This window comes from Oryctolagus cuniculus, chromosome 16 (assembly GCF_964237555.1).
Source record: "Oryctolagus cuniculus chromosome 16, mOryCun1.1, whole genome shotgun sequence".
Taxonomy (NCBI): Eukaryota; Metazoa; Chordata; class Mammalia; order Lagomorpha; family Leporidae; genus Oryctolagus; species Oryctolagus cuniculus.
In genome coordinates, this window is record NC_091447.1 from 53,607,926 (window position 1) to 53,635,860 (window position 27,935).

At 51.3% G+C, this 27,935-nt stretch overlaps 1 protein-coding gene and 2 pseudogenes across 1 annotated transcript in view; all 3 read left to right on the plus strand.

Moving 5' to 3' along the window:
• The window catches only part of LOC103345127 (ATP-binding cassette sub-family A member 13), a 347,717-nt gene that overhangs the window by 33,434 nt on the left and 286,348 nt on the right, over positions 1-27,935 (plus strand). Inside the window, exons 9-12 of the mRNA XM_070059456.1 lie at positions 2,071-2,235; positions 3,456-3,655; positions 19,079-19,188; positions 23,038-23,156. Coding sequence (XP_069915557.1) covers positions 2,071-2,235; positions 3,456-3,655; positions 19,079-19,188; positions 23,038-23,156 — 594 coding nt within the window. The remainder of the gene's footprint in view (positions 1-2,070; positions 2,236-3,455; positions 3,656-19,078; positions 19,189-23,037; positions 23,157-27,935) is intronic.
• On the plus strand, positions 4,093-11,648 carry LOC138845880 (ATP-binding cassette sub-family A member 13-like; annotated as a pseudogene).
• LOC138845881 (ATP-binding cassette sub-family A member 13-like) lies at positions 15,228-18,978 on the plus strand (annotated as a pseudogene).

The following is a 27,935-nucleotide window of genomic DNA, read 5'->3' on the forward strand; positions in this document are numbered from 1 at the left end:
GTGCAGGCCTGAGGCTGTACCTGTCACTTGGCTTCACTGACCCCTCCTCCAGCCCCCACTTCTGGGGCTGGGGCTCCCTAGGTCAGGTCTGAGCCATGAGAGACTGCAGCCCCATCCCGTTTCCTAACGAAGTAGACTCTGCTCCCTTCTCTAAGTTCCCACCAGCTGGTCTCCCCATTGGCACTGGATGGTATGACTGTGGGGTCCAAAGTTCCTGTGTTGGAATCGCGATGCCCAGATTCATAAATTGGTGTATGGAGGTGGGGCTTTGGGGAAGTGATTGGGACTAGATGAGGTCACCTGGTGGGGTGCCCATGACTGCAGCCTCAGCTTTGTAAGGAGGAGAGGCCAGCCCTGGCAGGTACACCTGTCTGTGATGTCACGGCGGCCAGAAGGATGATATCAGAAGTTGATACTGTAGGTCCAGTACGCTTCCCTCCTTCTAAGCTGCCCAGCCTTGGGTGGTTCTTCAGCAGCAGTAGAAAATGGACTAGGATGGCACGTCTCGTGTGTACTTGTGGCTACGCCACGTGCAAACTGCTGCTCTGGCCTTGTGGACTCTGGTGCCCCTGGGAGTAGCTCCTCCCACACTTTACCAGTGGACACAGCCACTGCCCTGCCCAGTCCTAGGCTCCTCCTCTATCTGTCCCCTCTTAGGAACTTAGCCACCCAACCTCACCTCCTTTGTGGAGCCCCTGTGACCTTCTCCGGTCTCTGCCCTTACTCCTGTGACTATTTGTGATGGAGACCATCCTGGGAACCTGTCAGCTACACATGTGTGTATAGGCGACCACAGGCGGCTGGGCAGAGTCGGGCCTTAGCTTTCTAACATGAGTGTCTTTGTGGCTTTAAGAGTCACAAGTGAATGGTTTTAATCTGATACTACGGAACCTACAAAATGAGCAAGTGAGGCACTCATGATTTCTAGTCACTGGTTGTTTAGTCCATCTGGGCTGCTGGACAAACCCCCCAGCCTGGCTGGCTTCTAAACCACAAGTCTGTTGCTCCCAGTTCTGTAGGCTGCGCGTCTGCCAGGGCAGATCCAGTGTCAGGTGACGGACGGTCTTCCTTGGGGTTCCGAGTCCGTGCCTCCTCAATGTGCCCCACTCAGTGGAGGGGCTGGGGAGCCTCCATGGGTGTCTCCCTTTTATAAAGATTTATTTACTTATTTGAAAGATGATTAGGGGAAGAGAGTTTTCCGTTGGCTGGTTCATTCCCAGATGGCTTCAACAGCCAGCTGGGTTAGCGCTGGGCTAGGGCTAGGCCAAGGCCAGGAGCTTCATCTGTGTCTCCTACATGGGTGGCAGGAGCCCATACACTTGACCCATCTGCTTTTCCCAGACCATCAGCAGGGAGCTGGATGGGAAGTGGAGCAGCCAGGACTCAAACTGGCACCTAGGTGGGATGCTGGTGTCATCAGTGGTGGGCTCACCTGCTGTGCTGCAGGGCTGGCCCCACGGGTCTTTTTGGTAGGGGCACTGATTCCATCATGAAGTTCAAAGCCTCGTGACCTGATCACCCTGTGGGGTTAGTGTTCCCTCTGGGGGCTGGAGTGTAAACAGCCAGAAGCAGCCGCAAGCGGAATTCCTGGAAGATCCCCAGAAGCTAGAAAACATGGAGCGGATGTGACATCAGCTGGAGTGTTTGAAAAACTGGGTGGATGTCCAGCGCAAAATGGAAGACGTTTGCTTCTGACGCAGGGCCCCACTTTCCCTTGCTCATAATTAGGAAAAGAGTTCTTTTATGAAAAAGCAGCTTCATTGGTGCCAAGTATCAACCACATAGGGCCAGTCCCTGTTTGCTTCTGGTCCTGGTGGGCAGCGTTTGCTGGCCTCTGCTTGCCTTGGGTGTGGAGACACAGCAGGAAACAGACTGTCTCCTCCCCTAACTGCCAAGGTCTCCCCTCAGTGTCAGTCACTTAGGTGTCCTGGTGGCCTCTCAGCACCTGGGCCGTCTCCAGTCGGAACAGGAGGACAGCATTCACGTCGGCTGTGTCGGTGTGTGACGTTTAGGTGAGAAACGCTCCAGGGAAGAGGTGCTCCTTCTGAATCTGTGTCCTGCTGTTGCCAGATGCTCACGGCCAGCTCCCTGGAGAGGGTGGTGTGCTCCGCCCTGTCCAGCACATCCCAGGACGGAGCTGCAGGAGGGGGCCACCGTGGAGACTGCCAGCTCCAGTGGTCAGAAGCCAAAAGCTACCTTGTGCATGCGGTCAGCTGGCTGCGCGTCTACAGACAGGTGATGCCCATGTCCCGATGCCTGGCGCAGCGCCTGCCAGTTCACAGCATGTCCAGATTTGGCCCCTTTCCTCCCAAGTTCGTGCTTTGATGTCACGTCCTTCCCAGAGAAGGGCGTCACGATCCTGCTCTCTGGCCTCAGCTCCGTAGGCCCTCCATGCACCCCACCCAAAAGTCTGTCCTAGGCTCACACACACCTGCACCTGGGAGCCCAGGCTCATGCCCTATTGCTGGTGCCAGAGACTCCCCTGGGCTCCTTGGGCGTCTGCCTGCCAGCATTCCACGCATCTGGTTCTCTCTGGTTTTGCCCAAAAGGCACTGTGCACAGAGTAACCATGACTTCACAGTTGCTGGGCAGGGCAGGGCCCATGTGATGAGACTGCTGTGGCCTTGGGAGCCCTGGGTCTCACTTCTGTGTTTTGGGTGGTTTTGTGGGTGCGAGGCAGAGCCCCCATCTGCTATGGCAATCGCCTCCCATTCTCTAGGGGTCCCCATGTTCCCCATTTCAGGTTTTTCTCCAGTAACTCACTGTTACCCCCACCTTACCCCAATATGAGTTGCCCACATAGTGAATTAAACATACTTGGAAAAACAGAGGCATGACTGTCCCCTTGCTGGCACTACAGGTGATCAAGAGACTGACCGTGTTGAAATGACCAATATCAAGACGCTCAGGTGGCCCCCTTCGTTTCGGGTGTTACCTGGGCAGTGCCAATGCATATTAATTATGGCTTCATTAGCACACACACCTAGGCATCCTGCTGCTTCCCGTGTGATCTGGGGTGAGCAGTCTACACTGGTGTGATGTGGCTGATGAACCATGACTCCGATTATTTTAGCGTCGTCATCCACAAGTCCACATCATGAAAGGTTTAGGAACTGGGCATTAACGATGTTACATATTTTAAAGTAAATACATTACATGCACTATCCTCAATGTACCTGTTAGTTTTAAGTTATATTTCATTTCTTCAGAAACTTATGTGACTGCCTTCTCGATGACAGCTAGGAGGCCAGTTAAAAAGCTGCCTGCGTCCACTATCGTATTTGTAATTGCACATTTCTGAGTAGAGATTAAATAATTACTCCATTGTTAGACACTTTGCCAACAAAGTGCAGCAGTGGCTGCCTGTCAGAGAATGGGTCGTTGATACTTCTTAGCTGAGTAATGTCTCTAGTTTGTGATCATTAAGAATAATCGCCTTCTTTCTAAATCTGTAGGTGCTTGACTGGTGGCAACAGCGTGGCGTGCTGCGGGAGGTGCTCACTGGGGCCGGCTGCAGTCTGGGGGCCCTGGGGGCTCGGCTGGAAGAAGGGAGTGGGCCGTGGCAGGTGGTGCAAACTGTGCGCACTGGGCTGCTCCTGCTGCAAGGCAGCCTGGTGGCCGAGGGCCCTGAAGACGAGCGCTCGCCACCTAAGACGTGAGTCCCACTTCTCTGCTTCACTACTGACTGGGCTCTGAGAGCACCGGACTTTACAGAAGGCGTGAACGATTCTGAGAGCAGCAGGACCTGTGAAACAGTGAGGCAGTGCGTTCCTAGTTAGCAACGGGGAGTCCACAGCTTTCCCTGTGGACAGAACACAAGGTGGCCTGGACCGCTGCTCAGGTGTCTGGGTAGTGGGGTGATTTTTATTTTTAAATATTTATTTGAAAGGTAGAGAGATGGAGAGGCAGATTTTCCATCTATTGGTTCACTCCCCAAATGACTCCAAGACCAGGGCTGAGCCAGGTTGAAGCCGGGAGCTCTGCCCAGGTCTCCTGTGTGGTCTCCCTGCTCTGCAGGGGAGCACACACTTGGGGCATCTGCTCTCTCAGGCTATTGGCAGGTAGCTGGAGCAGAAGTGGAGCAGCCGGGACATGAACTGGTGCCCATTTGGGATGCCGGCAGCGGCTTTACCTGCTACACTACGGCACTGGCCTGAGGGCAGTGATTTTTACAAGTTGTCAGCTTCCTGGATTCTAGGTGCTAAGTCTTTGGTATTTGTTTCAAAAATGAACAACTACATTTTAGAGGTTCTTTCATGTAAGGCACTGCTTTTATATTTGTTTAAAAATTGCACGTTTGAAGTTTTTACGTAAAGTCTAGAAGTATTTTCAAAGTGGAAAGGTGGAAATTGTGGTTTTTCTGCTTTGAGGCTCACCAAAGTTTCTGCACCAAGTGGTCGATTCTTGTGCAAGCGTGGTCTGTCTTCCGATCCGTGAGGAGCTGTGGTAAAGTGACTCCAGACCCAGGTTCGTCCACCGTGGGGAAACGAAGAGTTTGGAGTTCAGAGAGCAGAGGAAAGACCGTGTCAGGGCCCTCTGGCGAATCAGTCCCTTGCTCTGGCCAGACTTCCTGGAAGTCCAGGCACTTACAGCACTAGAGGACAACACAGCTAGTCTGTATGTGCTCCAGGGAGGTGTTTAATTTTATACTCACGGACCCTTAGTGGTTGACATTGTCTTTCATGGTAGGTGCTAGATAATTATGTTGGTTTAATGAATGAAAACAAATTGGTCATTTAGTACGGTCAGTGGGAAGTAAGCTGAACTCAAAATGAAAACCCTGGGTTGTATCCTGTTTCTGCTGCAGGAAAACAATGTGAATCTGCTAGTTTGAACAATTTAGAAAGTTTCTTTTTGCACAAAATGGCAACACTGATGCACACCTAAATGCTGTTGTGGGGAGAAGCAGGCTGTGGCTGTACAGTGCTTTGTCTGCTGTGAGGCCGCAGAATGCTGTCAACAGTACTGCCTCCTGCACTCCTCACTGGGCTCCCAGGCCACTCCCAACCTGCTCCGTCTCCGTACAAACGAAGGCGGCTCTGGGTTCTGCTCTCCCCATGCACGGTTGCTTCCGGGTTCCTATTGAATTCCTGATAGAACTTTGATTGTCTCTGGAAATTGTTTCGAAGCAGCCCCTCTCTGTCTTAGGGAGAATTTAGTTCATTGTTTTATCTACCGATCTGTCTATAGATAGATGTCAGGTGTTGGCTATCGGAGAGGAAAACAACATTCCTGAATTTGGCCTATCGCATCCCCATCCTACACAAGACTCCCAACAGGAGTCCAGAGTTAAAGAAGTTAGACGGGGATTGAGCAGAGGAGTGACCAATAGTCAGTAAAGGGCCAAACTCCTCAGTTTTGAATGCTGAAGTCTGAACATTGAAGCTTTTCTTGTGGTTGGCATTCAGCTGATTCAGTGAGATGTCTCTGCAAGGGAGCCTGCTGGTCCCACGGCGAGACCATCCCTGGAGTCAGCGCGGTGGAGTAGCTGTTGATGGGGGCACTGCACCTGGCCGAAGACGCTCATCTGATGCCTGTGCTGCGGACTTGTCCAGTCTGAGTGCTGAGTTCTGAGACGGGGTCCCAAGGACTCTGAGAGTGGACTTGTGGGATCACAGTAAGAGTGCCACAAGGGTGGTCTCCTACGAGAGTGTGCTTGTCGTAACACCTCGCTTGCTCTTCTAGAACTCATTTATTTTTAAATAGTCACCTGGACAATAAAATTCTTCGCATGAAGCAGTTTCTAGAGTAGGATGGACAGCACTGTTAAGAGCGCTGGCACTGCCTTGTGGGGTGGGGAATCCCAATAGTTTTCCATAAACTCTGCAGGCACAGTATCTGGGTCCCCGCTATATGGGCTGCCCCAGACACTGGAGATGTGATGTGGAACAGAACCCCAAGATGCTTCTGGCATAAGCAGGAAATGCATCTAAACAGTCATGCACAGGGATTCACGGGGGGATAACTCAGAATGCATTATTTTTGATTGTCAGAAGTAATTATTTTTTAGGATTCTTTTAAAATTTTTCTTTTTGACAGGCAGAGTTAGACAGTGAGAGAGAGACAGAGAGAAAGGTCTTCCTTCCGTTGGTTCACCCCCCCAAATGGCCGCTACAGCCGGTGCGCTGTGCCGATCCAAAGCTAGGAGCCAGGTGCTTCCTCTAGGTCTCCCATGGGGGTGCAGGGCCCAAGGACTTGGGCCATCCTCCACTGCCCTCCCGGGCCACAGCAGAGAGCTGGCCTGGAAGAGGAGCAACGGACAGAATCCGGCGCCCTGACCGGGACTAGAACCTGGGGTGCTGGTGCTGCAGGTGGAGGATTAGCCAAGTGAGCTGCAGCGCCGGCTAAAATTTTTATCTTTAAAAATTATTTTTTTGAATGGCAGTTTTACACACACACACACACACACACACAGATTTTCCATCCTCTGGTTCAGTTCCCTAGTGGCCAAAATGGCTGAGGCTGGGCCAAGCTGAAGCCAGGAGCTTCTTTCAGGTCTCCCATGTGGCTGCAGGGTCCCAAACACTTGGGCCACCCTCGGCTGCCTTGCCAGGTGCATTAGCAGGGAGCTGGACCAGAAGTGGAGCAGCCAGGATTTGAATGGGTGTCTGTATGGGATGCTGGCATTGCAGGTGGTGTCCCAACCTACTATGCCATAGCATTGGCCCCAAGACGTTATGTTAAGGGACTCTCCCCCAAAGCTAGGGATAACCTGACATGGGTGGTAGGGACTCAGTACTGGAGTTATCACCTGCTGCCTTCCGTGGTGCACTTTAGCAGGAAGCTGGGGTGGAAGTGTGGCTAGGGATTGAACCCTGGAAACGCCAGTACGGACTGTGGGCACCCCAAGCAGCATTTATGGGAAACACACCAGGGAGGGAAACATTTTGAGCTAAGTACATACTACTGGGGGCCGGCACTGTGGCATAGTGGGTAAAGCCACAGCCTGCAGTACTGGCATCCCATATGGGCACCGGTTTGAGTCCTGGCTGCTCCTCTTCACCCAGCTCTCTGCTATGGCCTGGGATAGCAGTAGAAGGTGGCACAGGTCCTTGGGCCCCTGCACCCGCATGGGAGACCTCTAAGAAGCTCTTGGCTTCGGATCAACACAGCTCTGGCCATTGTGGCCAGTTGGGGAGTGGACCAGTGGATGGAAGTCCTCTCTCTGCCTCTCCTTCTTTCTCTGTGTAACTCTGACTTTCAAATAAATGAATCTTAAAAAAAAATACCAGTGGATTGTGGTTTTCTTTTTTCTTTAAGATTTATTTGAGAGGCAGAGAGAGAGAGAGGTCTTCCATCCAATGGTTCACTCCCCAGTTGGCCACAATGGCAGGAGCTTCCTCCAGGTCTCCTACGCGGGTGCAGGAGTCCAAGGACTTGGGCTATCTCCTACTACTTTCCCAGGCCATAGCAGAGAGCTGGATGGAAAGCGGAGCAGCTGGGTTTCGAACTGGGGCCCATATGGGATGCTGGCGCTTCAGGCCAGGGTGTTAACCTGCTGTACCACAGTGCTGGCCTCTGGATTGTTTTTCTAAAACACTGTCAAATATTCACATTAGTTTAATTTCTTCGGGGGAATACATTGCCTTGAAAAAGTTTCATTTATGTTTTGCTGTAAGTGATTATTATCTTGGAAATTTAAACAAATACTTCTTTCTGATCACTTCTGTCATTGTAGGGCATTAAACTTCACAAAGCGCCTTTTAATGATGAAAAAGTTGTTTTCATTGATGATGAACACGTGGACTTCCTTTTGTCCTTTGTGGGAGTTTTGGAGACCCCATTGTCATTTAATCCTGTTGACTCACAGATGAGTGTCCCAGATTCCACAGCCTCCCGTCCACCCCTGAGAATATCCTAAATGTTCTAAATACATGTACTTCGTGGTTGAATCGCTTAAAAAGTTTAGAGATGGAACCATCTCCCATCCATGTTCGGAAGCTTTTGGAATTTGGCAAAGAGGTGACTGAGAATACAAACTCTTGAAAGTAACTGGGTGAGTGAGGAACCAGGACATCTTTTGAGGTTCCTGGAATTAACACATAATTCCAGGCTGCCAGAATCATGGCTCTATGGCACTTCAAAAGAAAAAGGAGCTAAGTTGGATGTCTGGTCTACACTTCTAAATTTTTCTGTCCCAGAAAATGAGAAAGTTCTTAGTAAAAGCTTTGACTTTTCCCAGCGGCTCCGTTCAGATTGGCCTGGTTCCCCAGGATGACCGTGGATCTTGTACATCCGAGTGAAGCTGTGATCAGTAGTCTCTCTGAGTCTGGATTTCTGGGGCAGGAACAAGTCTCGGAAGCTCTTGGCGAAGTCTATATGATAAAGAACACGTCTGATCCTTTTATAGCTCTTCCTGAACCTCAGAAGCAAGATGGTGATAACATTTGGGCTCATTTAATCAGTATCTCCAAGGACAAGGATTCGGCTTTACTTCTGCAAGTTTATTCTCCATTTTTCAGCCCATTTATAAGTTCCTGAGCATTCAGAGCCGAGAGTCTTTGCTAACTTTCCTTACACAAATCTCAAAACGCATTTTGGATATCATAAAGCAATTTAATTTTCAAAACATCAGCCAGGCATTTGCGCTTTTATCTGAGGCAGCAGGGCTTCTCGGGGGAATTTCCTTAGTACCACCTTGTCAGCAACTGCTTTCAATTTTTAACTTCCTGGAGCTGAAAGCCGAATCCTTGATGTCTGCAGAGGGCCAGGAATCGGAGGGGATCCACGCCACGCTGACGGGCCTCAGACAGCCGCTCACGGTGGATGAAGGTTTGCGCACCTCTATCTCAGTACGTGAGTCAGTTCTTCAGTGGCTCGCCAGGGGCCCTGTTTGGTGAGTGCTTTGTCTGGGAAAATAAACACATTTCTCCCACGACTTCCTCAGCGCACGAAGGATCTTCACTCGCTCTTCCATGGGACGAGGTTCTCCGAGCTCTCTGCCGAGGGCGGTGCGCTGAGTGAGTTCCGAGCCGTTCACTGCGCTGTGGCGTGGCTTCAGACGCGGGCTGGCGTCTGGGGAAGCTTATCTGAGGTGTATAAACTTGACACAAATGTCTTCACCTCTCTTCATGTTGGTCTCACTCAGCTTTTGGAGGAGTTGGAAAAGGATGGGAAAATTTCCAAAACCTGCCAGAGACCACTTCCCACCCACCATGCTGCCAGGCTCATATTAAGTTTAAGAATGTAGGTGAAGTCTCAATGCCCGTGATTGGAATGACTTGGGGGCCTCACGGATCTCTGGGTGGCATTAGGTGACGTGTCAGTCACAGGAAGATCGCTCTCCCTGGACCAGTGGAGAGGTCTCTGGTCACCATGGGAACTGTGCGGCACCGGCTGGGGACGTTTCCTTTCAGCACAGACGCGAGCAGAAAGGTCTGGCATTCTCTGCTTGGAGCTTTCACCGAGTTAAGCAATATCCGAGAAGGGACAGGTGTAGGTCCCGGAAATTACTCTACTTCAAATAACCTCACACATTACGGGGCAAAACTTGCACATATCATCCCTGAACTAAGAGACACGATGTCATTCCTTAGAAATGTGTCATGTGACCAAGATCTATCGTCTTGTGCTGATATTTTAAAAAATGCTGCTGCATTTATTTTAGAAGATGGCTTACAGTACAAGAACACTTCACGGAGGACACTGCGCGTTCTGGCCATGCTAAACTCCACATTTTCTTCTGAGGATAACATCAGCAGATTGCAAGGATGCGTGGCATGGGTAGAGGTCATCAACCGACTGTCCCTGAAGTATAATTCAAGTTTCGCCCCGGGCCACCTTCAGAGAATCTGGGGGAGTTTCAGAGACATGAAAGACAAAATGAACTCTACGCTGAAAATTGTAAACCGGGTGCTAAATATAAAGAAACCTCCTTGTTCAGTGACTGAGTTAAATACAAGTTGTTTAAATATTTATTTGAAAGACGTAACTGACTTTCTAAATAATATACTTACTAGAGTCTTGGAAAAAGAGTCCTCAAATTTGAGATTATGTTAGCTCTTTTAAACGATTCCACAAACCAAGTGAGGATGGTTACCAGCAACTTGGCAGTAGACTGGAAACACTTCGCTGAATTAATTCTGAGACCCCTGGAAATGGCAGGTGAAATTCCCACCCAGTTCCAAAGTACTGGCTGCATTTAACGGCACCTGGGCAGGAAATTCAGTAACTCATGAAAGATACTTCCTCTAACTTCCGTGGAAGTGATTCCTCTTCTAACAATGAGAAGGCTTTTGGTACCCTTGCCACGAGTCCACAGGAAAAGGATGTGAGCAGTTTAGGGAATTCCATTTATTACTTAGCCACGTATCTTGCCCCCGACTTGTCTCTCGGTCTCCAAAATTTGTCAAGAGCAGTTCCATGTGAAGCAACTATGGCCGTGGGTCTTGGCATTCAGCTGGCGAGGGATGTGTTCAGCTCCTTAGTACCTGTCACTGAACCCAGTATTCCACAGGATGCAGGTCACATTCAGGTTCTCAAGATTGCTGCTTTCCTACGCAGTCTCAGGAAAGCCGACCTAGACCTAGTAATAGATCAACTTGTACACATCAGGGAAAACCTTGTGACTTGCTTTCAGAATGCCAATAGGTTAGGTGCTGGCAATTCAGGGGTCAACTTGCTCGTGGACCTGATGGAGAAATTTTTAGGGAGCTCCCGTTCCTGGAACGTCAACCACCTGCTGCGTCTTCTGCGCCTGTTCCCTGAAGACAAGGTGAACACAGTGGTAGATGCATACTAGCCCTTCCCCCGATGGGGAGGCTCCCGCGGGGCCTTGTGACAAGAACATCACAGAGGCCCTCAAGGACGTCTGCGATTTCGTGCCCCCTCGTGGCATAAGCGTTTCACACATCACCGAGGAAGACTGCTACTGTGATAAAAGCGCTCTCAGACGTGATCGAATCACTCTCGGATAAGCCAGAAGTGATGTCGGAGGCTTTACCTTGCCTTCCTGTGCTTTGGTGCTGGAATCGTACAACTTCCCGATTTCGGCAGAATCCCACGTTGGAAGCCTGCCGTGGCCGTGGGCTCGGGTCTTCTTCCTTTTACAGCCAAGTGGTCCTTATGCTTGACCACCTCCACCTGGCTTCCCTGGGTGGCGGGTCATGGTGTGCAAATGAGAGCTCACGGATGGAAGTATCTGGGAACGTGGTCTGTGCCATCCGTGAACGAATGGACTGGAATTCCATTCTTCTGGGGGTAGCTGAAGTCTTCTGTGTTAACATTTCTCTAGCAAAAGCCATGCGAGAGTTTTGGCATAAGGTGTTACCGTTTTTCCCACCTACTGGAAACCAAGGTAACCATGGCCTCTCTGAGCTTTGTCTGGTGCTCCCATAAAGCAAGTTGCTTTGCAAATCATGAAAAAAAAACTAAAAAATGTCAACTTTACGAAACTTGCTACCTCAGGTGAAAACTTTCTTAAACTAGTGAGTTCAGACAAGAACCTCAACATGAGTCACGGCCCACAGACATCTGCTCAAGATACTGCCTTTAGCTGGGAAAGAGTAATAAAATCCACTTCTGGGGATGGGAGCCTAGACAATAGGACTTGTTGTCTACTGTCTCCACTCGTGGCGGCTCTGGAAGCCAATCTTCCAGGCAGGAGCTTAGCAGCACTATCAAGTTTCCTTAAAGGTGAAATAATATGACTTTGAAGAGCTGTGCTTGTGTTTGAACCAGTCATGAAGGACCTAGCCCGTGACGTTGGCGTTGGGCACCCGATTCCTGCAGTTAAAGAAGCAATCCAAAGGACACACTCGGAGCCTCAGAACGATCTTTGCAACTTGCCCGCCTTCTGGACTCCCTGGACTTGGCGGCACTGAAGGCACTGGGTGTTGTTGGAGAGTTTCGGTTACAACAAGAAGCTGGCTTCACAGGATGCAAGTGCCACTTCTCCTGGAATGGCACAGACGTCGTTTGATCTCATGAGCGGAGAGTTCGACCGCTGGCGCAGCTCTGTGGACTAAAGGTGCCGCTGCTTTTGTGGGTTATTCAGGAAGCACTTCGGAGAAGGCGTGCTTGATGCTCCCGTTCTTGCTCACCTGCCCGGTGAAGACAGCCTGCCGACTCCTTGGTTCTGCTGCCTTTTGAAAGCCGCCTCGTGAGCTCGGCCAACACCTTAGCTGGGGGTCTCCAGCAGCAGCCCCAGACCCAAGTGGCGTTCAACAAATGAACGTCGCCAACCTCCCCGTGGACCTGATGCCGCCAGAAAATGGAGGGGAAACTGCCCCTCCGAGCAGCACAGCGCGTCTCCGGGGGAAGAGCACAGGTGCTCCCCCACTGAGAGGCTCCCCCAGGGGTGTGATCGCGGGGAGGAGGTGAGCCCGCTATTGCCTTGTGCATGACGCTCAGCCGCAACAGGTCTTGGTCTTCCTCTTTTGCTGGAGTGACAGACATGTCATTAGCACCTCTGATCTTCAAAGTGAATCTGTCTAAAGTAGAACAATTTTGATAACTATCATACGCCTAGAAAACATGAATCTAGCTTGTGTTAATCGTGTATTATTTTTCTTACATTTTTAGATTATGAAACCAGCTATGAAATTCTATCTTATAGGGAACTAAAATTAGTTGTTACAGGTGTACATGCATAGTATGATTATAATTTGAGTTGCAGAAATATCTGTCTAATCACAAACAAAGAGTTTGAATGTTTTCATTCCAAAACATTAGAATTGAGTGTCACATGATCCTTGTTCATGCATCTCTTAAAATCTCTTCGGGAGCTCGCCAGTGACAGGGCGGGAGGGAAGCTGTGACTTATTCCCTGGTGCAGATGAGTCAAAGTTTAGCCTTGGAACCAGACCCATGACGAGGGTGCAATACAAGGAACAGGCTGGAAAAGCAAGTCTAAGAGGAGCAGGACAGTAGCAGGAGGGGCAGTCGTAGCAGGCAGGACCACCGTGGGCAGGGCTTGAGGCTTGTGGTCTATAGGTGGTGGTCAGGAGGGAGTGTGCCGGGAAGGGAGTGGTTCAGACCCAGCCGCTGGCAGAGTCCGGACTAACCACATCTGCAGAACCCCTTCACACAGCACCGAGATCCATGTTTAACTGAATGGCTGGGAGAAGATGTATTCATGCCACACCATCCCGTCCATGCTCCACTCTGAGGGAAATCCTTGTTCCCTGCACCGAGCAGAAACACAGAGCAAGGGGGCCGGGGCTGCAGTTCACGCTGCCTTGTGGCTCATCGTGGAGCCATCACAGGGTCTAAGGGATCTGCTAGGACTTTTTCTTTTCTCCCCAAAGAAACCTTTTATTTAATGAGTAGGAATTTCATAAGTACAAATTTAGGAATATGGTGATGCTTCCCACCATACCTGCCCTCCTTTGCCCACCCCCCATGCCTCCTCCCTCTCCCATTCCCAGTCCCAATCTCCAGTAAGATTCATATTAAACTAGCTTCATACACAGAAGACCAACTCTATACTAAGTACAAACTTCAACAATTTGGACACATGCACAAAAAAAACCTGAGGACAAATTTTACAGTTAGTTCTCATAACTCTTTGAGGACAGAGGTCCTGCATGGGAAGTTGGTGCACAGTGACTCCTGTTGTTAATTAACAATTAACACTCTTATGTTTGACATCAGTTATCTCCCGAGGCTCTTGACATGAGCTGCCAAGGCTATGGAAGCCTTTTGAATTCAGTCTCTGTCAGTATTTAGACAGGTCCATAAGCAAAGTACAAGTTTTCTCCTCCCTTAAGAGAAATGTACCTCCTTCTTTGATGGCCACTTCTTTCCACTGGGGGGTGTCTCACAGAGATCCTTCATGTAGGATTTTTTTTTTTTTTTTTTTTGCCACAATGTCTTGGCTTTCCATGCCTGAAATGCTCTCATGGGCTTTTCAGCCAGACCAGAATACCTTAAGGGCTGATTCTGAATCAGAGTGCTATTTAAAACATTTGTCATTCTATGAGTGCTCTGTGGACTGCTTCCCATGTTGGCACATTCTCTTTTTAATTCTATTATCATTACAAGATACTTGATCTTATTATATTATCCCTTTAACACTTATTCCTATCCATATGATCACTTTAACACTTAATATGGTCACGTTAACACTTAAGATGCCATTTATACTACCCAGCCTAATGAGATTTGGGGTCCCATGGCAAGTTTTTAAACTGTACCCTTAGAAGTAAGTCCATAGGAATATATGCAGAACTATACAGCTTTACAAATTTCCTCCTCCCTCTTATTCCTACTCTTTTTAATTTTTTTAAAGGTTTATTTCTTTTTTACTTGAAAGTCAGTTACACACACACACACACACACACACACACACAGAGAGAGACAGAGAGAGAGAGGGCTTCCACGTGCTAGTTCACTCCCCAGATGGCTGCAACAGCCAGAGCTGTGCCGATTCGAAGCCAGGAGCCAGGAACTTTTTCTGGGTCTCCCACGTGGGTGCAGGGGCTCAAAGACTTGGGCCATCTTCTGCTTTTCCGGGCCACAGTAGAGAGCTGGATTGGAAGAGGAGCAGCCGGGACTTGAACCGGCACCCATTTGGGATGCCAGCGCTTCAGGCCAGGGCTTTAACTCACCGTGCGGCAGTGCCGGCCTCTTTCCAATTTTTTTTTTTTTTTTTTAAACTATCTTCTAGACTAGAGCAGCAAGCTTCCTCCCTACTCCACCATCTTAATCTCCTTCCTAGCACTTTTAAAATTCAGAAAAATATGAAGATACTTACCAGTTTATGAGATTTATCTCTTATGTCAGGAACTGTTTAGTAGTCATTTCATTTTTCTATTTTTGATTTTTAAAAATATTCATTTGAAAGGGAGGGAAGAGTATCAATCTTCCATCTGCTGGTTTACTCCCCAAATGGTCACACCAGACAGGGCTAGGCCAGGTTGAAGTCAGGAGCTTGGGACTCCATTTGGGTCTTCCATGTGGGTTGCAGGGGCTCAGGTACTTGGGCCACCTTCTTCAGCCTTCCCAGGTGTATTCGCAGGGAACTGGATTGGAAGTAGAGCAGCCAGGACTCAAGTCAGCACCATATTCTGGTGTCACAGGCACTGCTTAACGCACGGTGCCTCAATGCAGACCAACACTTGCTTTTCTAAGAGCAAAAGTATGACTTTTTAAGTTGTTAGATGCAAAGAATTGTCCATGAAATTCCTCCACTCTTCTCATAACGTGGGAACAAAATCTTACATTTCATTTGGAATTATTTTTTGTCCTATTCCATGCAGTATTGTCCTCCCCAGATGCTGTTATAAAACAAAATCGCATGTTGTTTATACATATGTGTGTATTTACAGTGTGTTTCCAGAGATTCTGCAGACCCAGACGCTGGGTTGACTTCCTGCTTTGGTGAAAGACAGGGATTGTTCAGCATTTCCTCAAGTTTAAAGGAGGCTCTACATTTTCCAATCCAAAGCTCACTTGAGTTTGAGAATTTTATTTTGATTGTAATGGAGAAGTGGAGTTCATGAGAGATTCATTGCATGCCCTTCTAAAGACAACCCCCAGGGAAAATGAGACTGAGAAAAACCCGGACTTTGTCCCAGCAGTGAGTTCACTGCTCTTCCTCGCGATTGCTTCGGGGGACCCCTTCCCACTCAATCGCGACCTTAGGTTGGCACTTCACCTTGCGAGACAAAGTTCCAGCGACATAGCAGTGCTTGTGGGCGCCCTTTGAAACTCTCCCCATCAGGACTTCTTGTATCCAGGACTCCAAGAGAGGATTCTTGCTAATCTAACAGACTGGCTCTCCTTTATGAAGAGTTCATTTCCCCTAAGAAATAGGGCGGCATCGGACAACACGAGGCGGTTACTTGGTGTTGTATCATGAGCCAGCGAAGACAGCAGTGTCTGGAAACCCCTCCTGGAACCCCCTCTGGGCTCTGTCTGCGCTGCTGAATGGCAGGGCTGAGCTGAGCGGCCTGGCCACGCCCGTGGACTGCACGGTGAGGCTTCTTGAGCTGGCCACGGACGTTTCAGGAAAGGTAGCCGTGATTTTCGACATTTCCTCTCCAGTACCAGGGACCTGAGGGATTCTTTGACGCTCTTTATTCCATCTCGCAACAAAAGCGTTCAACATCTTGTGAAGGAAAAAGCTACTTTGAAAAGGCGTTTCCCATTTACAGAGACTGAGGGTTTGCTGCTGCCTTTCTTGACGTGGCCCGTGGGATGGCTGGGGGACCCGGTACTTGACGACTCTGCTGTTCCCGGCCTGACACCCAGCATACGCACGTGGGCCAATCCAAGGGCTTTCCAGTGTGTTAGAGGAAGTTGCTGAGTTTATTTCTGTGAATGTCAGTGTTGCAGATGTGGAGCATCGCGTGGTGGCATTCAGCAGTGGAACTCCAATATTTTCTAGGAGTCTGTGAGCCTACGGGAGGGAAGCCTGGATTTAGTTCCTGTAAATAACCTCACCTGCCAGATGGGCTTCTACACCTTTCTCCAACCGCCACTCACAGTTGCCCTCAAGACGCACAATGGACGAGAATTCATGAAGCGATCCTTCAGACGAAATAGTATCACAAAACAGCGCAGAAACTTACTTGAAAATGGCAGCCCCCACCGGCACGCCCTCTGGAAGAGCTCACAGCAGGATGGCTGCAATGTTAATCTTGTCCGCGTTTGCTAAGCACGCGGATAGTCTCCTGAAAACCACAGAGGCAGGCCTACAGGCCCATCGCAGGATTAAAAGCGATTGCGGAGGTGATTTGAGCAAAGGCCTGCTTCTCAGCACATCTCTGGTCCAGAGTGTAACTCGCCAACTTGGAAAAGCCATCCTGAGTGTGTCCGTCAGAGCTATGCCCTCCAGGACACGGCGTCTCCCAGACAGCTCATGGTGGGAAGGTTCCGTAGGGACTTGTTCCAGGAAGGTTTTATGGTTCTTACGGCCCTACCACTGAAGAGAATCTGGGAAAGGGAACCGACTTTCCTCACGGCCTCCAGCCGTTGTCGTGTTTTGAAAAGTCCCTGAGGGAGACTGACTGTGTGGATGGAATGCTGGCAAAAACTCTCCCTGACTGTCGCTCCCCCTCTTCGTGGAGGAACGACACAGGACCCTGCGCTGTTCTTTTGTCTGCTCGGCCCTCCCCGGGTTTGCTGCTGGTTCTTCCCGGGTTGGCTACCGACCCTTCCACCTCCGTGGAAGGGCGGTTCCCCCTGCCACATTCCCCACTTCTGCGGGGGAGCGGCACACCGCCGGCCGGCTCTCTCGGGGGCTGCACAGGTGTTCCTTCAGATAGATGTTCCTGGTGCATGTTGTCTCTCTCCTCCTTTATAGTCCTCTTCCACCAATCCCAACTCAGCTGCCCACACGCCGAGTACGCTGCTCTCCTCCAATCAGGAGCAGGATCAGCTCCTGGAGGTCATCACTCAAGTTGGCAAGAGGCAGCTGCGTAGAAGCTGTTTTCTCCTCTCCCAGCGCCATATTGTGGGAGAGCAGATGCATAGAATAAGTCTTAATTCCAGTAACTTAGTCCAGTCCGGGTTGCTCCCCACACCTGACGGTCACAGGTCATCAGACGCCGCGTTCCTTTTTTCCCTACTGCAGCAACTGTAGACGGACTTGAGCAGACGGTTAGCACCGCTTGCTTCCCGACTTCGTTAGTGCTTCTGAAGTTGACCTCGGCTCCGAGTGAGTCCACTGCAGTCTTTTCACTATTGTGCCCATTATTGGGCACTCAGATGTGATCTGAATCCATTCAAACATTTTTCAGAAGTTTATTACCTTACTTGGAAAAGTGAAAACCTGGTCACGTGTCCCTAGAGTAGGCACACGAGCACTTTCCTCCCCATGTGTTCTGGCAGTCCAGGGTCCTACCGTCTGACACAGGGGAAAGAGTATGAAGTCACGGGGCCAGCACTGTGGCATAGCGGGTGAAGCCGCCGCCTGCAGTGCAGGCACTCCATGTGGGCTCCGGTTTGAGTCCCGGCTGCTCCACTTCTGATCCAGCTCTCTGCTCTGGCCTGGGAAAGCAGTAGAAGATGGCCCAAGTTCTAGGGCCCCTGCATTCACATGGGAGATCCAGAAGAGGCTCTTGGCTTCGGATCAGCACAGCTTGGGCCACTGTGTCCAATTGGAGAGTGAACCAGTGGATGGAAGACCTCTCTCTGTGTAACTCTGGCTTTCAAATCTTTTTTTTTTAAAAGTATGAAGTCGCTCACTTCACACAGAAAATTATGCTTCCAAGTGTAGAGTCCAGGGTGCTCTTGGTTTGTCTTCTTGAGGTTCCCTCGCCTCTCCAGGGTTGGCCCACCTACAGGGCTGCCGTCCCACAATGTTAAGTGAGTTAACCTCCAGTCACAGTAGTCGTCATGCTCTGGAAGTGTACCTCAGTGTGCAGAGTCCCAGAGGCGCTGCCCCTGCCCTGAGTAGCCTTGTTGTGTGCACTGAGTTTGTTTAGAGGCCTGTGGGCCCCCACCCCATCTCTGTCTTTCTCCAGTTCCCATGGGAAATGGAGGTGCCATCCAAACCCTTGCTCATTCAAGCCTAGACAAGCTAACCCATTTTCTGTTGGTTTCTTTGCTACAGAGCTGTCCCTTGGGTCCAATGAATTTTTTTAAAGTTGGCTGGGAGGGTGTCCTTAATTAGTGAAACAGGTATCCCCTGGCACAGAGGATGATCAGCACCCTGAAATTTGGAGGCTGGCCTTCGGGGCCCCTGCCTCCGAGCTCACATCACTGTGTTGTTGACTTCTGTGTGAGGCCCGGAATTTGCTTTAGAACTGGAGGCGGTTGTCCTGGAAGCCCTGTTCTCCCCCAGTCTCCATTTTCATCCCGATGTTTCAACTTTTCCAGGGGGACTTTCCACCCTAGCTCTACCTACCATCAGGTGTGACAGCTGTTCATGATTTACCTCTGCATTTCCGGAGTGTGGAAGAAGACAAAGCGGATATCGGGGTTTATTGGCTACAGAATCGGTGCTTTGATCTCAGGAGCTGTAGCGCGGAGGTGCAGAGTGAGGTGTCCGCGGTACTTCGTGCCCCGTAGGGCGACTGTGGCTGAGCAGGCAGGTGGCTCACGTGTGTGCTGTGACTTTGCCTTCTGTGCAGCACAGATGCACACGGGATGCTGATTTCTACCCTTTCACGCCCTTGTCTTTTTCCATAAGCGCTGGTGAAGTGTGTCAAGTTTTCTGGCAGCCCGTGGAGCCCTCGGAAGCCCTCGAGATGCTGCAGAAAGTGAGCCTGGTGGCTCTGCGGGCGCTGCTCATCCTGGCAGGTGAGGCGCTTCGGGGAGCGCTCGGTGGCTGCGCGGGGCTGGGTTTGAGGGCGTGGCTGTCACAGCAGATGCTGCTGGGTGTCTTAGAACCCAGCTCAACTTCTCGGCCTGGTGACCCTGCCCTGCGGTTCTCACCCCCTGCCGCCTCCTTGCTACCACTGGGACTGCACGGCAGCCTAACTAGATGGCCCCTTCTTCCCGTGCTGCCTTCCTGGCCCTGTGCCTCGCACCTGCACCCCCGCAGTTTCCCGGGTCCAAGACCTCTCCTTCAGAACGACGTCCTCGTCTCCCGTACCGGCGAGGAGCTTGAGGCAGCTCCTACTGTTCTTTTCTAGCTCCCCTTGTTGGAGCCTGGTTTTCAGAATTCGGCTCCCATGTCATGGTCTTCTGTGTGTTTCCGCACCCCGCGCAGAGATGGATTCTCCCAGTGGGTGCCGAGGGGTCTGTGTGGCCACCTTGGTACCCTGCAGCCATGGCGCTCGTCCCTTGCAGTTCCATTCTGGTTCCTTTCCCGCTGTGGTCCGCGCCTTCTCTGAGCACACGATCAGGTCACTTAGCGCGGCATCCAGCAGCAGTGAGTGAGTGTGTTAGAAGCGAGTTAACCCCACTGTGGAAATCGCACTGCTAGCGGAGCAGCAGGGTCCTTGTCTGCGCAAGAAAGAATTCAGGTGTGAGACAGAGTAAGTGGAAAGCAAATAGCAAGGTTTATTAGGGTAGGGACATCGGTAAGAATGCATGGGCTCCTCTCCAGACAGGACCTGAGAGAGAGTGCACAGTGCACATGTAGGCTGGGGCTTCTAAGGGGGTGGGTCTTGTCTTCCCTCCCCCTCTATTTCTCCTTCCAAACAAAGGACTTGTTGGATATAAATACGAAAAATTCCTTTGAGTTTTTTCCCCATCGAAGTTATCAGACAGGGGAAGCCTGGTTGGCGTTGCCCCGCCTTGGAGGAAGGATGGCTATCAGGTAGATGGAGCAGGACCCCCTGGAAGGTCATCAGGATCTGAGCAGGACGTTCGAAGTGCAGATACTGGGCTGCACCAGGAAGGTTATCGGATGACTCTGAGCTGCGGATGCTGGACCTGGCTGTCAGTGCTTAGGCCTTTGTCACACACAGAAGCTCATTCCCGACTTCCTACCTAACACCTGCCAGGTCAATTCGAGCACCCTTCAGTGCAGTCTCCTTGTAATGCTACCGACAAAGCAGAGCACCACGGCTGGCCTTGTCGGGTGACTGGATTATTTAGGGCTCTCGGATACGTAAGCCTGCAGTCTGTAGGGTAGCTGGGCTGTTTAGGGCTCTCGGATACATAAGCCTGTAGTCTGTAGGGTGACTGGATTATTTAGGGCTCTCGGATACATAAGCCTGCAGTCTGTAGGGTAGCTGGGCTGTTTAGGGCTCTCGGATACATAAGCCTGTAGTCTGTAGGGTGACTGGATTATTTAGGGCTCTCGGATACGTAAGCCTGCAGTCTGTAGGGTAGCTGGGCTGTTTAGGGCTCTCGGATACATAAGCCTGTAGTCTGTAGGGTGACTGGATTATTTAGGGCTCTCGGATACATAAGCCTGCAGTCTGTAGGGTAACTGGGCTGTTTAGGGCTCTCAGATATATTGGAGGACTCTGGGTCTCGGCATCCCACACCTGTGCTCACGTTGCTGGCTTCCTGCAGCCCAGTGCCCAGGCCGTGGCTGCACATGGCCCTTCCGGGCTGTTGGGTACCACGTTGGCTGATGGCAGCAGGTGCTGGAGAGATGGCTCTGAGCACAGATGGGAAGGGCCGGGGAGGAGGATGGGAGGAGTCCATTCAGACCTAGGAAGACAGGAGAGCGCGAGGTGGCCGACTGGCTTTGGCCTGGTTCTCGGGTGGCCCTGTGCTCTCCCCCACAGTTCATCTGGCACCAGGTACTCACCCTCCTGCTTTCGCAATCTACTATTGGTAGAGGATACTGCTCTGGGTTTCTGTTGGGGTGGTAGGTGACCATCCTTGGACTCTTGGCCCAGTGACGCGGGGCCAGCTTCCAACTTCTTTTGAGCCTCAGACTCAGTGGGGTGCCCCCTGTTCCCAAGTGCAGTTGAGAGGCCGGCTAAGGCCTCTCGGGTTCCCTGGTTCCAGTGCTCCCTGCTGGCACTGGGAAGGTGCCTGTTGGCTAACAGAACAGGTTTACAAGTGAAAATCAACAGTTGAAGACAGTCTAGTCCTGAGTTCTGCTCTGTTCACTCACCTCTTTTTGTAATACAAAGGTTTCTTTAAGATTTATTCATTTGAAAGACAAAGTTACAGAGAGAAGGAAGAAGAGGAGGGAGGGAGGGAGAGGGGGAGGGAGAGCTTCCATCTGCTGGTTCACTCCCCAAATGGCTGCAACGCCAGTAGCCGCGTGGATGCAGGGCCCAAGCACTTGGGCCATCTTCCACTGCTCTCCCAGGCACGTGATCAGGGAGCTGGATTGGAAGTGAAGCAGCTGGAAGTTGAACCAGGTGCCCATACGGGATGCTGGCACTGCAGGTGGCAACTTTACGCACTACACCACAACACTGGCCCCTACAAACACTTCTTTGAGCCTAAGAATTGATTAATCTTTTGGGCTAAGAAACATGAAATAAGAGTGGAGGGAGAAAGCAGCAGAAGGAACCCTAACTGTCGTGCAGCGGTTTTTGATTTTTTAAGGAAAACCTGTTTTTATGTTGAACATGTATGAACGTTGGTGATATTGTTAACCACACAGCTCTGTGTATCCAAGCATGTTAGGGCGATCAATAAATGATATCAGGATACAGAAGCCACCTGGAGTGAAATTCAAAGCCGCTTCTCTCTGGCCGCTTCTCTCTGGCATACTGAGCTCAGCCGGGTCTGAAGACACATTCTGGCATTTCACGGTCAGCCAGTGCAACAGCTGTTGAATGAAGTGCTCGTTAGACCTGCATTTGGGTTTATTTTGCATTATGTACTGAAACTATTAAGTTAATGTGGCACACTTGGAATCGGGAAAATTAATTCTTGCTTTTTACATTTGACGTGAGGTAAAGGCCAGCACATCTCGCGGCTAAACTGTGTCTCACTTTCCTTATCCATCTGTCCCCTGCCCTAGAGTGGCAGGGCTGTGCCTTTAGAACTCAAATCTGTTTGCCTCATTGTACGGATGTTCATCCTGATGATTTAAGAAATCTCTAGGAATTTGTGTCCCTAAGAGTCCCTAAGGAAATGACTGTGGGTTGGGTATGCCTGGGTTTCAGTTCCAGCTGATTCTGAGTCTGGCTTCCTGCTAATGTGAATCCTGGGGGGCAGCGCGGTGGCTCACTTGGTTAATCCTCCACCTGTGGAGCCAGCATCCCATATGGGCACTGGGTTCTAGTCCCTGCTGCTCCTCTTCCAGTCCAGCTCTTTGCTGTGGCCCGGAAGGGCAGTGGAGGATGGCCCAAGTGCTTGGGCCCTGCACCCGCATGGGAGACCAGGAAGAAGCACCTGACTTCGGATTGGCGCAGCTCTGGCCGTCACAGCCATTTGGGGTGTGAACCAACAGAAGGAAGACCTTTCTCTCTCTCTCACTGTCCATAACTCATCAAATAAAATATTTAAAAAAAAAAAAAACATGCATCCTGGGAGGCAGCAGGTGGTGACTAGTGCTTTGGTCCCTGCACCGACATGGGAGAGCCAGGCTGGGTTCCGACCTCCTGGCTTTGGCCTGACCTGGCCCAGCCCTGTAGGTTGTGGGCACCTGGAAGTGAGTCAGAAGATGGGACATCTGTTTCTCTCTCTGCCTTTCAAATAAATAAATCGGGATGTAGAAAAAGAAATGATCGTGTGAGGTGGGGAGAGGGCTGTTTGAGTTACTTCTCTGTTTTCCTCTGGCAGAAAACCCTTCCCTGACACGGGACGCTCTGTGCGCTGCTCTGAGCTGCAAGCACGGCGGGACAAGGCGCCTCCTTTTGTCTGCTGTACAAGGGTTCGCCCTGGGGCAGGACCACTATCAGGTTTGTCATCTTCTATTTCAGTTTCACGCTCTTGGCCTCTGGCCCTCACAAGCAGCTCAGTTGCTGCCGGCTCACAGCCTGCCTCTCACCACCAGAGCACTGCGGAGTGCACACTGGGGACGAGCTAGGCCTGCAGCACCTGCGCACTGCTCCCGCTCCTGGTCCCTCCCTGAGTCGGGAGAGCTGCTTGCTAAAGCCCCGCATTGCTGGAAACCAAGTTCTGTAAACATGTGATTTAAGAACATTATGTTAAAGCTAAGAGGAGTAAACATTCGAGAGTCTGATTTTCCGTTTTGCATGTTTCCTGCGATCTGTCCTCCTGGGACTGTTTGCACCTGTTGTATCTGGGATGGAGATGATGTACAGCTGTGTGCTAATGTGCAGTTCTTTCCAGTTTGCCATTCAGTGACGTCATCGTGGCAGCCCGAGTGAGGCCACGTGGCAGGTGCCACAATCAGATCACTTAGTTTTCACTCTGGAGAGCGTGTTTTTTAAACACTCTCTGCCCCATTGCTGGCTCCAACACCCGGATCCTCTGGCAAGCACCAGGAGGTGACAGCTCCATGGGGACCAGCTTGGTAGTCTCCCTCTTTGAATGCGAAGTGAGGTTTGAGAACTGAATCAAAGACGTGTTCATGGTTCAAACTGGTATGTGATTGTCAACAATTCTGGCTGTTCAGTTTTGATAAAGGGAGGACGCTCCTGTCCTTGGTGACCAAAGCAGAATCTTGCTGATGTCGGGATGGCGTGCTTTTGGGATGGGCTGTGGCTCATGGACTTGAGGTGCACGGAAATCTTAAACTACTCAACTCTTCCTGCGTCTGGCAGAGGTAGACAAGGAACAGGGCTAGTTTTAGTTTTTCAGCTCCTAAACATTCTGACGCATGCCGCTCTTGGTACCAACACAGACTTCCCACTGCCAGTGAGAGCCTGCTGACTGAATCCACGCTGCGGAGGTTCCGGGCTGCCAACCCTTGCCCGCTTCCCCTCTCTGCGTGAAAGATGAGAAGAAGCAATAAGGAGCCGAATGGGGATCAGCAATTAGACTTCAAAAAAGTGGCAGCCAGTGCCCGGGGAGTCCCAACACGTGTAGGGGAGACTGCGGCTACAACTGCAGGTTGAGCTGGGGGCTTCCTACCCTGCCACATCTGCAACCTGTGCCCACTTAGCTGACCAGTCCCTGGACGGGTGAGGCCTGTTCCAGCCAGAGGAGGAGAGCCTGCAAGGGCAGCCTTTCCCGTGGTGGACCCGTCCTACCCTAAACGTAGAGCCTAAGGGACTGGTGAGACCCCGGGGAGGAAGCTGGGCCTCAGCACTCAGGTTGGGGAAGGAGTGCTCTCCTCACAGTCCTGCACGTGCAAAATGGTGATTCGTGGAAGTTACGGATAACATCTGTAGCAGGAATCTTCTAAAAGCACTGCATTTAATTTAATTTGCATGTAATTACAAGCTAAGAACTAGAGTGTCCTTTCCAAGACGGATTCTCTCCGGCAGAGCCCTGGGAGAAGGGCTGTGCAGCTGACAGTCCCGGGAGTGAGCCAGCCTCTGTGGGACGCGGATGCGTTCCCACTGCTCTGACCTGGTCGTCTCTGTGTAGAGGGACCCTGGGAGGAAGGGGAGCGTGGGCCTGTGAGTGTTGAGGTGACAGAAGTGGGGACTGTGTGCAGAGTCCCGTGTGGTACGCAGCAGCAGAGGGTGTGCAGCCAAAGCTGCTCTTGGCCAGGATTGGCAGTGGACAGGGGTCGCGGCCTTGGGGCGCTGCTCCGCCTACAGATGCTGCCTGCCTGTGCTCCCTGCCGCCTTCCTGCTCACCTGGCATTGCATCCAGACGACGAGTGGGGCCCTGCCCCTGTCTTTGGGGGCAGCGAGGGAGGAGGAGCTGGAGGCACGCAGGTGTCCAGGGTGGAGCAGGCGTAAGGGAAGGAAGTAGAAGGAAGGAGGTCAGTGTAGCCTTGAGGCCACCACAGTGTGGAAACGACACTGGCCTGGGCTGCCCACCTCTTCCAGACCCTGCGGGCCACAGATGGCACTGTGGTGAGGACCTCCGCCTGGTGACTGCTGCGCCCCGTGCTTCTCACTCCCAGCACCTTGGCCGATGCCTCTGTGCCTTCCTGCTGCCCCCATGGGCGGGATGGTCCCAGGCTCACAGCAGGTCTCGTCTCTTCAATGCCTACACACTGGGCAGTCTTACTAGAGTCACCCACAACCTAGAGTTCCAATACCTTCCGACCGCGTCCAGACTTCCATCTGCAGCAAGGCACCCCTGAACTTGGGTAGTGCATTCAGCTGTCTCCTTGACAGCCATCGCCACTGCCATGTCCCTGGGACGGGGCTCTGGACCCCCACCCACACCGCCCTCCCTGGGGTTCTTTCTCTTGGGTGCTCTGGGCAGTGCTCTTGGCACCCTTGATGACCCGTTCTTGTTTATTCTGAGAGCAAACTCTGTTCTACCTTCCAAAAGTTTCTAGAAATGGCCATGGCCCCCTTACAGCCACCTCTGTGGACTAAGCCTTCCCCTGCCCCCTCAGGGGGATGGTGGTGACCCTGTCCCAGCGCTCTGCTGCTCCTCCACACAGCTCTGTCCTCAGCGTGCAGCTGGAGCAGGCATCAGCTGTGGTTCCTGTGGAGGGCCTCCCGCTGTGTTCTAGTCTCCCCCGGAAGTCTCGCAGGTCCCAGGGGGACAGGTGCAAGGCCCTGCTGTCCTGTGGCCATCTGCTTCTTGAGTGTCTCCCATCCTGTCCTTTGCCCCTTCTGTCATGCCAGCCCTGGGGAGGCCACCTGCTGCTCTGTGGCTGCAGCACGCTGACCTGACAACGCTGGAGAGGGCTGTGAGCCTTCGTGTGACCCCCACACTGCCTGCCTCTGCTATCCTCATTTTTCTTGACATTGCCTGTGACCGGCTGGCTGTCCTGACCCCATCCACAGTGAGATTTCAAAGGCTTGGAGATGGAGGTGGGTGACTTTGGGCGTCCCTGTCACGTTGTTGTCAACACACTTCAGCTCCTGGGAAGTCTCTGCCCTCCATCCCACCCCTCAGCTGTGCCTGGGGCCCGGGTGGCATTCAGCACTTGTTAGCTCCCTCTGGTCACCTACTAAACAACTGATTTTTTTCTTTGCAAGAGAAACTGACGATGGTTTTGAGAAATGTTTAGAGCTCTGTGTAGGCAGAAGTGTTATCTAAGTGTCAGCCCACCTGTGATACCTCCCCATGGTCTGCACAACTTGGGACCGCACGTCCAGCGTCAGGAAAGCTCGGGCTGTACAGTGAACGAGAGGAAGCAGGTGCACGTGGGTGAATGAAATGCCTCCTATGTGGCAGCAGGGCTGTGTCCAGGAACACATGGGAAATCCCGTCACAGAAAATGCGTGTTACGAAAAAGCCGCGACAGGGCCGCCACCGGGGCTCACTTGGTTAATCCTCCACCTGTGGCGCCGGAATCCCATATGGGCCCTGGGTTCTAGTCCTGGTTGCTCCTCTTCCAGTCCAGCTCTCTGCTGTGGCCCGGGAAGGCAGTGGAGGATGGCCCAAGTGCTTGGGCCCTGCACCCCATGGGAGACCAGGAAAGGGCAGCTGGCTCCTGGCTTCGGATCGGCACAACGCGCAGGCCGTGGCAGCCATTTGGGGGGTGAACCGACAGAAGGAAGACCTTTTTCTGTGTCTCTCCCTCTCATTGTCTGTAACTCTACCTGTCAAATAAATAAAATAAAAAGAAAAAGCCGCATGTGGCTTTTAAAAATATTTTGCACCAAAATAAACATATCTTTTAATTCCGTTTTTGGAGTATCCTGGTTCAGGTATGCTGCTTTTCAGATGTTTTACATTTTTAAATCACCTATATTTTCACTTCATTTTATATATGATAAAGTGTTCTAATGCACAACTTTCAAGTATTATTCTAAAGATTTTTTTTTTCAAAACTGTGGGATCTTTGGCCAAACTGGTCAGTGCTTCTAAGAGGATGCTGATAAGGTGTCCAGATGCCGTTGGAGGGGCCTGCGAATCGGGGCTGAGACCCGGGTCTCCTCATTGCTCAGGGTCCTGGGGGCCCCTCTGCTGGCAGGCAGGAACCCCCAGGCTGCACAGATCCAGGTTTCACCCACATTGCTCATAGCCATGTGTGTCTTTTTTTAGGGTCTGGTTTTGTGGCTGTGATTTTTTGAAAATCCTCAATTTTCTTATTTTCATTTTCATCTTTTTTGTTTAAATTTTAGATGTAAAAAATGATGCTTTGATAAAAAATACAGAGTGAAATGGTTACTACAGTCCAGCAAAGTAGCCATGTCCGTCACCTCGCAGGGTTGCCTGTGTGTGCGCACGTGTGTGGTAAGATCCACTCTCGGCAGGTTTCCATCAGGGACTGTGGCCCTCCTCAGTGTGTTAGACGCAGCCCGGTCTCCTCACCCTGCACAGCTGCGCCTTATGCCTGGGGCCTGATCTCCCCGCTTGCCACCCCCACCCCCACCCCTGGTAGCCACTCTCCAGTCTCTGCTTCAATGACATCGACTTCAGGTGAGACCACCCTGCAGCGCTTGTTTCTTAGGTCTCCTGGGTGCATCCGTGTTGTCACAGTGGCACCATTTCCTACTTCTTTATGGCTGACTAATATTCCAAGGCACACAGCCACATTTCTTCATCCACTCGTCTATCCGTGATCACTTGTTTCCATGTTACCTGTGAATAGTGTTGGAATCAGCATGGCAGAGCAGGCATCTCTCGGAGACCGGATTTTGTTGCCTCTGGATAGAACCCAGCAGTGAGATTCTGGATTGTTCAGCAGC